A 13,482-nucleotide genomic window follows, 5' to 3' on the forward strand; every position below is an offset into this window, starting at 1 on the left:
CGATTCCGATTCCTTATTCTGGCAATCCAAATGCAGCCTACAATAATAACCTCCATAAGTGCATCAAAAAGTTTAATATCATGTCCATGTATGATTAGCCCCTGTTTATTTTGGATTTTGAAAACTGTTTATTTTGCTAAAATTTATTTTTAATCTTCCAATAATCAGTTTTATAGTAACAATCGGTTCCCAAAATCCAAAACAAACCGGGTCTCAGCAGTGTCACTCTACCATGTGAGACACAATACATTAGTCTTTGTAGACTAGGCAACACAATCTCCAATTTGCATCACATATTGCACCTTTCTGCTCTTTTGGGGGGTGCACTTTAGGGTTTTTTTAATTTACTCTTCCTACATATAAGAAGTGATATATTTGCCTCATTTTCTTTCTTGGGACAGCCCCCTCTAGTGTATTTTATGACTTTTCTTTACACTAGAGGGGGCTATCTCTAGTCATAAGAAGGGGCGTATGTATCATTTCCCCCCTACATAATTATGTCAATAAAATAATTATTATTTCCTCCCTACACATTTCAAAGAATTATAAAATTAAGATTTGTGTCAATAAAATAAGGCAAATGATACATGCACAACCATGTTTTGAAAATATACACAGTTTTGATAATAGGCACGTACTCAACTTGTCGCATATGCTTTAACAATCTGTCAAAGGCTGCTGACAACCTTTTGGGTGTTAAAGTATAAAAGATTATATAACGCCTTGGGTTATTTCACATGGTATCAAAGCAATCGGCCTGCGCTTAGAACTCTTTGATATTAAAAATCTACATGTAATGGCCAACCCAAATGTGGGGCCACATGTGCCATGTGTATGTGTAGGCCAACCCTAAAAAAAAGGGGCCACTCTTGAAGGGTGTGTTAAAGTATAAAAGATGAAGGGTGTGTTAAAGTATAAAGATTAAATAACAACTTCTCCAGGCTTTTGGAGTAATTGGTTGTTTCACATTGGGAATTGTAACAGCTAGCTGGTTAAGCATGTCGGACATGGTGAGTTCATGCATGTTATCAAAACATGGTTGTGCTGATATCATTTCCCTAAAATTATTATGATATTATTATTATTTTTGTTCAATAAAATTTTCAAAGAATTACACAATTAAGAAAGCGAAGAAGAAAAAAATCAATAGAAAATTACGAAATTGGTTTCATAAAATATGAAAATAGGTGTGAAAGATAAGGAACAATTTTTTGAAAAGGGATTTGCTAGGGACTATCGCAGAAAGGCATTTCGTGGCTGGCTGTTGCATGTGAGAGCAGCCAGCTCAGATGAATTAAATGAATAACTCGGAATCTGCTGAAAAGTGAGCCTGTGTGGCTACTCTCACATGCAACAGCCAGCTGCGAAAATGCCTTCATGCGATTGTCCCTAGCAAACCCCTTTTGAAAAATAGGACATGATTTTATGAAATTTTGGAAATGAGTTTCTTTAGAATTATTAGGAAAGACATCTCAATTAGCTTCGGTTTGGTTGCACTAGAAATCCTATTTCTATTGGAAAATTAAATGACATATTTTGTTTTTCCTAGCATTGTTTGATTGCCATTTACTATTCATGCGGCAATGGCTGAAATTTTCTAAAATTTACAAGGGATTTGCTAGTGTCCATTGCAGAAGGCATTTTGCGGATGGTCTGTTGCATCGGAGGGCTCACATTTCAACAGATTTTGTCATTTCCCTAAAGATAAAATAAAAAGAACCTTCTCATAAGGTTGGTATACAATTATGGTCAGACAAACATTTAAAATGATTTACAAAGAATGCCTAAATAAACCCTCAAGATCTTGCAACTATTGGCGCAAGGGTGTTCTAAACACTTATAATATAGTTCAAAGTTAAGCTCAAGTGTTGTTCATCGTGTCTAGGGACCCTAAGGGTCGTATTTATATAGTTCTGAAGAGAAATTGCCGTTATAACATCTCAAACAGTCAGAAGGGACAAGCCAGAGACAGTTGAACTAGCCATTATTGGGAACTGACCATTGCAGGATTTCCCTAGACGGTTGGTCGTACACCTCACGGTCCACTGTGAGCAGAACTGCACGGTTTGAATCAGGCTTTAGACTATCTTCCTTCCAACTTATTTATAGTGACTTTTATGTTCATTATTAGATTAATTATCATCCCTAAGTGTCATATACTTGTAAGAAACATGAGGGATTTGTTTACAAACTAAACTGGACACATGAGACTTTAATATTCAAGCTCTTCAATCTTGATTCGTCATGCTTCATTAATGTATCCTCGATCCATGCTTCAATATACTAATATATCGTATTGTGTTTGTTATCATCAAAACACGACTTAAGAGAGTGACCAAGGTTGAACCCTCGGGCTAACAACCCCCTTCCTTTTATGATAACAAACACAGTATGGTTTCCCATATAAGCTCCCCTGAGTGATTATTTTAAACAAAATTCACTCCCCTTTAAGTCGACCTATTGAAGTCAAGGTGTGTGATTACTTCCTTGGCCCAAACCGGTCCGACGTGGGGGCATGTGTTGGGGGTAAAAACTGGCACCCAATTAGGAGAGGACACGTGGCAAACGCGGACCCCAATACAACAGGGACAAATGGGTAATTTTGCAACTCTTGTAAAAGATCTAGAAACCCCAAAGCCACAGCCCAGCTTCACAACCACCAATGATAATATGGAAAACCAAAATTCCAGGAACACCGGCAAATCCAGAGAGTTCTAGAGAGGCAACTTTCCTGATTGGCGAGGGACTCTTACTCTATATGAAGGGCGAGGGACTCTTACTCTCTGAGGACACCTTTTGTCTTTCTTTTGTGCTTGCAGGTTGTAGCTCTTCACCTTAGGAGCCATCTCAGCACCATTCGTCATTTGAGAGCCTCAATTCATATTTGAATGGCAACAACAATCATAGATCGGGCGAAATGCCATTGAGCCCAGGCACCTGATCCATCAACTTCATTTATGGTACACAACCAAGACTACGTGGGACACCCCATGATGTTCTACATGGTCAATTGTTTTAATTTCGCACACTCTCTTATGCCTCTTTCAGGACCAAAACGTGCCCTTTATGATGTGTCTTGGCCAAGGTATAACATCGGGTTTGGCAACATCATGTTCTATTGGAGATGATTGTTAGTGATTTTGGATTTTCAAAATCATGTATTTTACATGTTTTAGTGTTTTTGGAAAATGTTTTTATCAAAAGCGTTTGGGAAAAAGAAAATGTTTTCTTGGAAAGATTTGCTTTTACAAAAGGATGTAGAAGTGTAGTTGAAGAGATAGTCCCGTACCGAATGAGAAAAAGGAAAGAGAAGGGCTTATAAAGCCTTACCCTTCTCTACTATTTGTTTGGTTGCACATTGGGTTGAACTCATAGGTGGACCCGCGGGACGGTGCAAAACACTGTTTGCACACGCACGCGCGGCGTGGGCAATGGGCTATAAGGTGCATAGTGGCGCTTTTTTAGGCGCAATTTGCACTTCGCACGTTCTATCATTTGAGGACAAAAACGAATTGGCAATTCCCCTGTGCAATTCTGACAAACTTTAACACACTCTTCTACATTCTTTCAAAATCTCCAAGTATTTCTACATACTGTTTTTTTCTTTTATTTACTGTTCTAGATACTGTTCTTCTGCAGAAACAGTATCTGAAAATTTCTCTAAGGCTTGAAATTTCTAAAGGGCATTTCAGGTTTGATTCCGCTAATGCGAGGCGTCATCAAACATTAGTAGGGCGTCCCTACTAGGCTTCATTGTATCTTTGAGGCAATTCGCGGATCCCCTTTGCACACTACTGGTGGGGGCGAATCTTGTCTTAAGGAAAGCGATATCACGCTTTCAGCAACACATTTCTGTTCTCTCATCACCTCATCACCAACGGTAACCCTCAAATCTACACCAATGATTACATGGTCTGTATGACAGTATCTGGGTTGAAGTCCTCATAAGCTAACTTTTTTCAATATTGCACCGAAGTGTAGAGACAAGAAATAGATAGGTGAAAGTTGAGACTTTATGCCATTTGTCTCTAATGTTGCTTCTAAAAGGTCTTAAATACGCCTAACTTTTCAGAGAGAATTTATCCTTCGTTTATGACCTCAAAATGGAGTAATGAATTAGTTACAACTGGAATGGAATGGGATTCATTCCAATCTCCTCCAATTTCTTGGGATTCATGAGAAATTATATGGTGCCCGCCCGTGAAGTCCCGTGTGGGTGGTAAGACAAAAGTACCTCCCTTGATGTTTGATCCAAATGCGGCCTCTTAAAAAATGGGCTGCTGTTGGATCAAATATCAAGGGCGGTACTGCCCAAGTGGGACTTCACTCTCCGGCACCATATAAAAACTGTGGGATTCATATTCCATTTGAAGTCTACTACCTATAATAACCATACAGTAAAGACCTCTCCTTCTCTTTGTTCCCTCTACCTTGGGGACACATAGAATTTGGTGCATTTTGGGATGTTTCGATGCTACCATTTTGTCTGTATCTTGGGGTTAGGCCACATCATTTCTATTTTTTGGCCATTTGATATGTTGTGTCGTGTTTCACCATGGTAATCATTTGTGATGAAGGATTACACCTTCACACAATGTAAACATGATTTATTTTTATTTTTTTAATGGTAAAAATGAGCGAGAAGTAACTTTTCTTCTAAAAGTGTCTTTCTACTTGGTCGTTCTCAATTTTACGAAATTAAGTAAAGTAATTATATGATATTATCACTTTCCTTTTCTGATTATAGTTTTTTTTTTGTTACTTTTATATAGAAAACGGTTTTCTACACACTAGTGTAGATAAGTTATCTACACACTACGTTAAAATACAGTAGAGGGCATATTGTTTGGGTGATCCAAATCATTCATTTGATTGGCCCTCACATAGATAGGGTGCTCACAAAAATTCAGCTCCATAAGATCATCCCAGCCCTACGATTTGTGGAGGTAAAATGGACATGTATAAACCTTCACAAATCTGTCCATTTTTTGCCTCCACGGTTCGAAGGGTTGGGATGATACTATGAAGCTGATTTTTTGGGCAGATTTTGTGGAGAAACCGTGTTTGTCCATTTTTTTCATTCTACTGTTGGATGTGTTAGGATGATCCTATGAGTCTGATTTTTTGTGGACACCCTATCTAAGTAAGGGACTTTCAAATGAATGGTTTGGATCACCCAAACAATGTGGGTCCCCACTGTATTTAACCCGATCGAGTAGATAAGCTTAGCTACAAGACCGAGTAGCAACACTTTTATATATATATATATATATATATATATATATATATATATATATATATATATATAAGGTTCCTGCAAACTTGTGCAGGTAAGTTACTTGCACACGAGTGCAGAAATAGGGTGGGGCCACATTTTTGTGGGGATCAAAACCATTCATCTGGAAGGCCCTTCCATGGATAAGGTGTGGCCCAAAAATTAGTCCCATTGGATTGTCCTAACCTAATCAAAGGTGGGAGGGAAAATGGATACATTTTCCCCCTCCACAAATGGCAGAGTTAGGATGATCCAATGGGGCTGATTTTTAGGCCACACCCTATCCATGGAAGGGCCTTCCAAGTGAATGCTTTGGATCCCCAAAAAAGTGGGCCCCCACCATATTTTTGCACTCGTGTGCAGGAACCCTTTATATATATGGAGGGAAGTGTTCCTAAGCTAAGCTATAGCTCAAAACACATGTGGCCCCACATTTTTTAGGATCCAAAATCATTCATTTGGAAGGCCCTTCAATGGATATGGTGTGTACCAAAAATCAGCCCTATAGGATCATCCTAACCCTGCCATCTGTTGAGGGAAAAAATGGGCAGAAACATGGACACACATTGTTTGTCTATTTTCCACTCTCTTTCGCCACATGTGATCCCAATTTTTCTTGTAGGGTAGTCCATTATGGCAGGCAGAAATATCAAATGCGCGATGGTCTCTATCATCTTCCCTTCAAAATTAATTGTAATTTCTCGTACACGAGAAACTGCCGAGGACAACCAACTTATGAGAAGTAGGGTTTCTGACCAGATTCAGAGAACCAAATCGTGTGATAAGCTGGATGTTTCAAACGGACGTGCTATAAATACCTAAACAACGCTTGAGAGAAGCAACGCAGTTCCTTTCTCTCCATTCCCCTGATCTCGACATCCAGAGAGAGAGAGAGAGAGAGAGAGAGAGAGAGGCGGAGGAGCGAACTTGACTCTTCAATGGATCCCACTCGAGCTTTCGTCAAAGACGTGAAGCGTTTAATCATCAAGGTAACTTTTCTCCAATTTGAACTGTAAATGCTTGTTTTGTTTCAGAAATAGCGAGAGATTTGAGTTACTTTTCTCGGTTATAGTGGTAGAATGTTAGATTTGTATAATTTTGACACTAAACTGATTTTTGATCTTCTTTCCGTTTGATGTTATGCTTTGTTGGTAGTAGATTAGTATTATTTTGATCTATTAAGAGTTTAATGAGTTTCTCCTCTATTTGGTAGCAGATTTCTATTATCTTTTGCTTAATTAGGTTTTAATTGCTTTTTTACTGATTTATAGCTATTTTAGTAATCTAGTTTTCAGTAGTGAAATATATTCCTCTTGGAATGCAGTGATATTCTACTTCAAATTTGATGTTATGCATTGTTAGTAGTTGATCAGTGCTCGTTTGATATTTACCAGATCCAATTTGGCATTCCGTGAGTTTTTTTTTTTTTTTTTTTAATAGATTTTGAACTTGAATTCATAAAAATATCTTTTTTTTTCTGTAGAATTTGTTGAGTTTTCTCCAAAAAATTAGGTTTTAGTAGTAGAATACTAGAATATGTAATGTACTACGTGTTTTCAGTAGTACAATATTGGAAGCATATGTTTTCCACAATGTAGTGATGCTGTTCTTCTCGGTTTTATATTTTTTTATTTTAGAGGAAGATCGCAAGTAGTTTTGCGCTCTGATTTGGATTCTTGACTTGTTTTTGTTGGATTTTGTACTCACTACTCAAATCTTTTAAAATGCGACTACCTTGAAGAGTTCTTCTGAGTTTTTCTAAGTGCTAACAGGTCTTAGTTTCTGATACATATTTCTATTTCCTTTGCTAATATCCATTTAGAGCTTTAATTTTTCTCTGATGTAATTTGCATGCGTACCACATTTTGACTCAGGATTGCTGGATAGACTTCTGTTCAAAGTATTTCTTGACACATTAGTTTTTCAATAAAACATGCACGGTGAACCTCCTTGCAGACCAACATGCACACTCCTTACTCTAGAAAATGCTTTTGATCATATAAACTAATTATTAAGCATATAATATAGAATAATCTCAAACAGAATTGCTCATACATTAATGAACAGTACATAATTATGCATGCACCAATATTGTGGGCTACACATGGGAGTTGTTCAAGAGGAAGAGAAGGATGGCCGGAGAAACCATGTTTAATCAGGTCTCAGCTACAATATTTGACCCTTTCATACTTTTTTATCCACCATAGGTATTGTGAAAGTATAAAAGTTTAAATAACGCCTTCTTCAACAGCTTAAGCTTTTGGAGCAATTGGTTGTTTCACATGGTATCAGAGCAAAGGTCTCGGTTCCTTGGTAGTAAAAATCCACATCCAATGGCCAAAACCAAAAAAAGAGGGGCCACATGTGCCAAAAGAGGGGCCACACATGAGGGGGAGTGGAAAGTTTATAACGCCTTCTCCAACAGCTTAAGCTTTTGGAGCAATTGGTTGTTTCACAGGTCTTGTCCCACAGATTGAGGCAGCATCCACATAATAAATAACCGACTGCATATCTTTGCCAGCCACCAACTAGCTACTTTGAGTTCTAAGTATTATCAGTTACCTTGGATGAGGACTGTTATGACTAGCAGGCTATGGGGTTGAAGATGAACAGGATAACATGTTAAGTTCAGTTGCACCTCAGATTCTTTTTAAAGTTCTGATCTACTTTATATTTAAACACTTAATTCTGTAGGATTGTTAGAATATACCTTAGAGCTTATTGTCACACATATTCTGACATCATTGAGGATCTGGTGGGATCATTCGAGAGAAACTGCTTGGCTACATGTACCAAGATATGGGCGTATCTATTCAGTTGCCCATTTCTTGAATTTGCCAATGTGGCTGTAGCTAAATCAATCAGAGATAAAACTGGTCGGTTGTTGTTTATTTCAGTCGATAAACCGCTTACCGAACTTCTGATATTTATTCTTATAGTAAGTACTTTAAAAAAAAAAATTCGAGAGAAACTGTTGTTCATTTTTTTCACTCCATTAGGGGTGCCAATCACTACTATTCAGCTGTAATAAGAACTTTAATCTCCATGACGTGTTATATGGTTCTTCCATAAATGCTTAATGTAAATTGTAAGTTTGAAACCTAGTTAGTGGTCATGCTCATGAGCACGGTTTTAAATTTCCACCGAAACTGACACAAAACGACTCAAATCTTTCCATTTCCATCCCCATCGAAACACATACTGAAACTAAAACCGTTTGTGTATTAGTGTTAGACTATACCCGCATGTATTACACAATTATATTTATATGAAATGCATGTGAAATGTGATGTATGTATCATGTTTAAATATTTATTTGAATTACTTGAGAATCAAAAAATGTGATATGTATTGAATTATCAGACATACGTGATAGTGCATATCACTAGGTGTTTGATATTATTAATGATTTTTTTACATATATGATGATTTGTAGTGTATATTTGTGCTTATTGTAGCATGTCCTGAAGTTTTCTTTTAAATGTTTATCATTTGCATATGTTTCCATACATTTCCATAATTTTACAGGATTTCAATCAAAATTTTCATTCGAAACCCACCATTTCTGTCATGATCGAAATACATATCGATACCAAAACCTTAAACCTTACTCATGAGTCAAATTGCCATCTTATACTCAGTTTTTTGTGCTATAACATTCAAAATCTGTTTGAACCGTTTTGATTTTTCTAAGTTTGAAGGTTTCATTCTCAGCCACCTCCATGCATGTGCGTCGCTCCACCAATGAGGTGGTGGATAGCCTTGCTAAATTTGGAGTTTACTTGGAGTCTTTGGCTCTTTATGACTCTCTTCTCCTGATTATTCCTTGTCTGTATTTGTTTTTTTGTTTGTTGTGGCTATCTTTGTATGGACCACCTCGGTCTCTGTTCTTAATAAAATTGGCTACCACTTAAAAAAATACTTTATGACCTAATTTGATGTTAAAATTTGTTGTTACTTCCATAAGCAATATTATCTGGTCACTCCATTTTGATATTCTTTGATTTAATTATGAAAGTGGTGCACGCTGAATGAAATCTCAACTGCGTTGCTTAAAAGTAAAATAACTGCTTAATCATCCCATTTTGGCAGAAATAGTTCTGCTTTGGAAAATTTTGAAGTACCTTTTAGTTGTGATCATGCAATATGATCTTTATTATTATTATTGTTATTATTTTGAATCATCATAAGAAAGAGATATTGATTTCATGCTATTAGATATTTATTGCATTATACAAGTTTTCTTGGACCTTGTTTGTGTCAACCCATTTAAGAAGTTGATTACTTGACCTGATGCTTTGGCCATTTCTTGACTACAAAGGTTGGGACGGCTGTTGTTACCAGAACAGATGGAAGATTAGCACTAGGCAGACTCGGAGCACTTTGTGAGCAGGTGGACTAGAAATGCCACTCCGGCATCGAATAGAACTATTGAGGATGTTTTTCTAGTCACAGTCACTGCTGCATATTTTTGAGTTTACCATCTTATATTCTCAATGAAACATCTGCAGGTTAAAGAATTGAATTCTCGAGGCTTTGAAGTCATTTTGGTCACTTCAGGTGCTGTTGGTGTGGGGCGTCAACGACTTAGATACAGGAAATTAGTCAACAGCAGGTGTTTTTTTTTTTTTTTTAACTCATGCTAGAATGCCGCAACGATCTAGAGCTTTTTCCATAGAGAAAAATCAGCACATTCTTCCTGCAAAATCTTAAGGCACTATTAGCTATATCTTGGGTTCTAGGTGTTAGACATGGTGGCCTTGAGAAAACTATAACACCAACCTATATCACAAATGTCATTCTCGGGAATTTCTCGGCAAGGGAAAATCTCGGGATATGTTAATTTTTATTAATTTTTTCGGGTTTATATCGGGAAACAAACGGTAACATTAAAATTATTTAAAAAATATATAAATATTTTAAATTTAAGAAAAAAATATATAAAATAAAAATATAGTAAAAATATCGGGATAATATCGCAATATTATCGGTATATTTTATGATAAAAATGAAAATATTGCTATATTTTTAAAATCTCGGGATTAGTTCGGGATTTTGTCGTTTTATCAAAATCTCGCGATAAAAACGCTATATTTTGAAAATATCGGAGATATTTGTGACATAGACACCAACATCTCTGTCTATAAAAGAATATTTCAGGATAAAATATGAGTAGATCCATTTCAAAAAAATATGAGTAGATAAAATATAGCAGAAGAGTATTCGTGAATGTTTTAGTAATAAAAAAAGACAATAATGATGGTAATGAAGGTTCTCTTACCCACTTGGAGCACAAGTGTGGAATGCAATAGCAACTCATGGAGCCTAGAAAAAGGAAAATGATTGGCATGCCAATGTTTTATTTCCATTTTTGCAGTTCCCTATCTTTGATACGAGCCCTTTCAAGTTTTGAATTGTTATACAGTTGTTACGCATTTTGTGTTGTAACGCTTCCTTTTTTGCCGTAAATTTCTTACTACTTATTTCACATTCGAGGTTAATTGCATGAATCGATTTGGTTATGTTGGTTTTTCTTTGCAGCTTTGCTGATCTCCAAAAGCCTCAAGTTGAACTCGATGGGAAGGCTTGTGCAGGTGTTGGACAGGGTGGCCTCATGGCTCTATATGATGCGTTATTTAGTCAGGTGAAAATCAATTTTTTTACTTAATGGATTCCTTCACAAAGATTTATGTGGTCCCACATTTGTTATGCAGTTGGACGTGACATCATCTCAGCTTCTTGTGACTGATAATGATTTTAAGGATCCGGACTTCAGGAAGCAACTTTCTGAAACTGTGAATACACTGTTAGCTCTAAGGGTTATTCCTGTTTTCAATGAAAATGATGCAGTCAGTACCAGGAAAGCTCCATATGAGGTGTGATCCTCTTCAATTATTTCTTTTTAGCTTGAGCATGTAGACTGTTACGTTTTCTTATTTCGAGCAACAGAGCTTGTGTACAAATATATTAAGAACGAAATTATGGTGAAACATTTCTTTTAAGCTGGTAAATTTTTATAGTTTGTTCTTATAAAATTGTGCTTGATTTGGATTTCAAAAAATTCACATTTAACTGGGGAAATTCATGATTCTTTTTTTGGTAACAAATACACAAATTTTGAATTATTCATGATTTTTTAAAGTGTCAACTGAGAAGTAAAAAAAAAAAGGTATTTTTCAATTATTTGGCAATTTTATATTATGTCCGAGGTGTGTTCGAATTCCTGAGCATGACTTCACAAGGTCATGATTTTCGTTGAATCATAGATAAGACTTGGTCCAACTTCAAGATCCATTACATTGCATAAATCATAGATGTGTGTGTGTGCGTGCGCTCGTGCGCGCGTGTGTGCGTGTGTGTGTGTGTATTTTACTATAACATTTAACTCCTATACTTACAGGACTATATAGTATATACTAGGTTTCTATAATATTTACTCAATTTTTTACATAATGAATTTTAGTTATGTAAATAAAATGATTACGTACCATCGAATGAATACAAAATTACAGCTATTATAGCTATCATAAACCCTTGAGTAACAAAAGACCAAATACTCTTAATGAAGGGTAAACATAATGGTTTAGAGAGAAATGCCAGATTTGTGATCTTCTCTATTTTCTTTATTTTTACTGTTTGCGTTTTTTATGACCCCTAGCCTCTTATTCTTTTAAATTTTTTTTTTTATTGAAGCACTTGTTCCAAAAAGAGTGAACATATACTTCTAATACTTCCCTGAAGTTGATGTGTTCCTTGCTAAGTTGTCCATCGTACACACAGTTTATTTCATATAGAATGGATTAAGTGTTTAATTCTGTTTCGAAAAATGCGACAAAAGCACAAGTGAATCATTCCTCTCTGAACTCAGTTGTGATCCTGTCTTTTTTTTTCGAAAAGATAAACAAACAATATTAAAATTAAGAAAACATTACAAGGGGGGATGCCTCTCACATAAGGCCTCTCTATGAACACCCGATATATTTAAATTGTCCTGCAAATCATTTGCGCATCTAGGAACACAACTAAAGTGAATATGACTATTTTTTCATGCCCCTAACTTCATAAGTGTATTTAGCCAACACCCACATTCACCCAATAGATGACGTCGGATGATTCTCCTTCAATGTATAAGACTCCTTGCATTTCTCTAGTGAAGATCCTCAGCCCGGCGATCCATTGTGTTGATTTTCATAGGGATCGCAGTCCATGAGAAGCATTGGATACGAGGAGGAACCTGCACCTTACATAGATTTTGCCATCAAACCTTAGGCGCACCCTTTTGCTGTAACAAACTTGAACATAGATCTAAAGCATTAATGATTTGTCATTTTTTTTCTGATTTGTGAAGGATGGTCCCCCCATCAGACTATTTTCTCAAGACAAAACAATTGAAGTGTTTATTGACTTAGATTCTGATTGGTTGGAAATCCTGACACGCAAGTCAGTTACAAGGTCTTTGAAGTCAATCAATGATTGCTTTATTTAATAGAGTAGAAAGTAATAGAAGTGATGTAGGTTGAGGAGAGAAATAGAAGAAGAAGAAGAAGAAAGAAGTGAAGAAGAAGAGAATAGAATGTGAAGAATAGAAGAAGAGTAGGGGAAGAAGAGAATAGAGGAACAGTAGAAGAAGAAGAAATTAGGGGAGAAGAGAAGAGGAGTAGGGGAAGGAGAAGAAAGCTGTAGAGGGGATAAGCCAATCAATCTTTATTCATCCAAACTTAAAATCCCTAATACATGAGCCTATTTATAGGCAATTGAAATAAAATTCCATGGAAAATAAACTCCTAAAACTAAAACATGGAAATATAAATCCTAGAAACTAAATAACATGGAAATAAATCCTAAGGGGCAAATATGCCTCTTATTTTGCCTATTATCCGCATCATTCTGCCCCGCTTGAAAAGAACTCGCCCTCGAGTTCTAGTCCGCCTGGATCATCGAGTTCTAGTCCGCTTGGATCAAATACGTAGACGACCCACTCAAGTAGTAGTAGTCGTAATCCGTAGGAGGCACTCCTGATATCTAAGACTCGTGATAACTGTGAAAGTGATATGAAATGCTGGCCGAGTGATATGGAAGAAATCGCCCATGTAGAATCATAAATACGCTACCCTCTCCTGAAAATCAATGAAGCTGGGAAAAATGGCAACGTACTCCTCTTGGACTGCCATGAGAGCTACAGTAAGTATCAATCCCTGCTCTAGAAG

At 36.5% G+C, this 13,482-nt stretch overlaps 1 protein-coding gene and 1 non-coding gene across 2 annotated transcripts in view; both read left to right on the forward strand.

The window, feature by feature from the left end:
* The first annotated feature begins 6,000 nt into the window (after nucleotides 1-6,000).
* LOC143880027 (delta-1-pyrroline-5-carboxylate synthase-like) overlaps nucleotides 6,001-13,482 on the forward strand; it is a 31,835-nt gene continuing 24,353 nt past the window's right edge. Inside the window, exons 1-5 of the mRNA XM_077382788.1 lie at nucleotides 6,001-6,264; nucleotides 9,597-9,668; nucleotides 9,787-9,890; nucleotides 10,817-10,919; nucleotides 10,990-11,151. Coding sequence (XP_077238903.1) covers nucleotides 6,214-6,264; nucleotides 9,597-9,668; nucleotides 9,787-9,890; nucleotides 10,817-10,919; nucleotides 10,990-11,151 — 492 coding nt within the window. The 5' untranslated portion in view covers nucleotides 6,001-6,213. The remainder of the gene's footprint in view (nucleotides 6,265-9,596; nucleotides 9,669-9,786; nucleotides 9,891-10,816; nucleotides 10,920-10,989; nucleotides 11,152-13,482) is intronic.
* Nucleotides 8,119-8,204, forward strand: LOC143880531 (small nucleolar RNA snoR109). Its single transcript, XR_013251751.1, has one exon. It is a non-coding gene; the product is annotated as a small nucleolar RNA snoR109 (small nucleolar RNA).

This window comes from Tasmannia lanceolata, unplaced genomic scaffold (assembly GCF_043159265.1).
Source record: "Tasmannia lanceolata isolate RefF3 unplaced genomic scaffold, GAP_Taslan_0.1 ptg000006l, whole genome shotgun sequence".
In the NCBI taxonomy this organism is placed as follows: domain Eukaryota; kingdom Viridiplantae; phylum Streptophyta; class Magnoliopsida; order Canellales; family Winteraceae; genus Tasmannia; species Tasmannia lanceolata.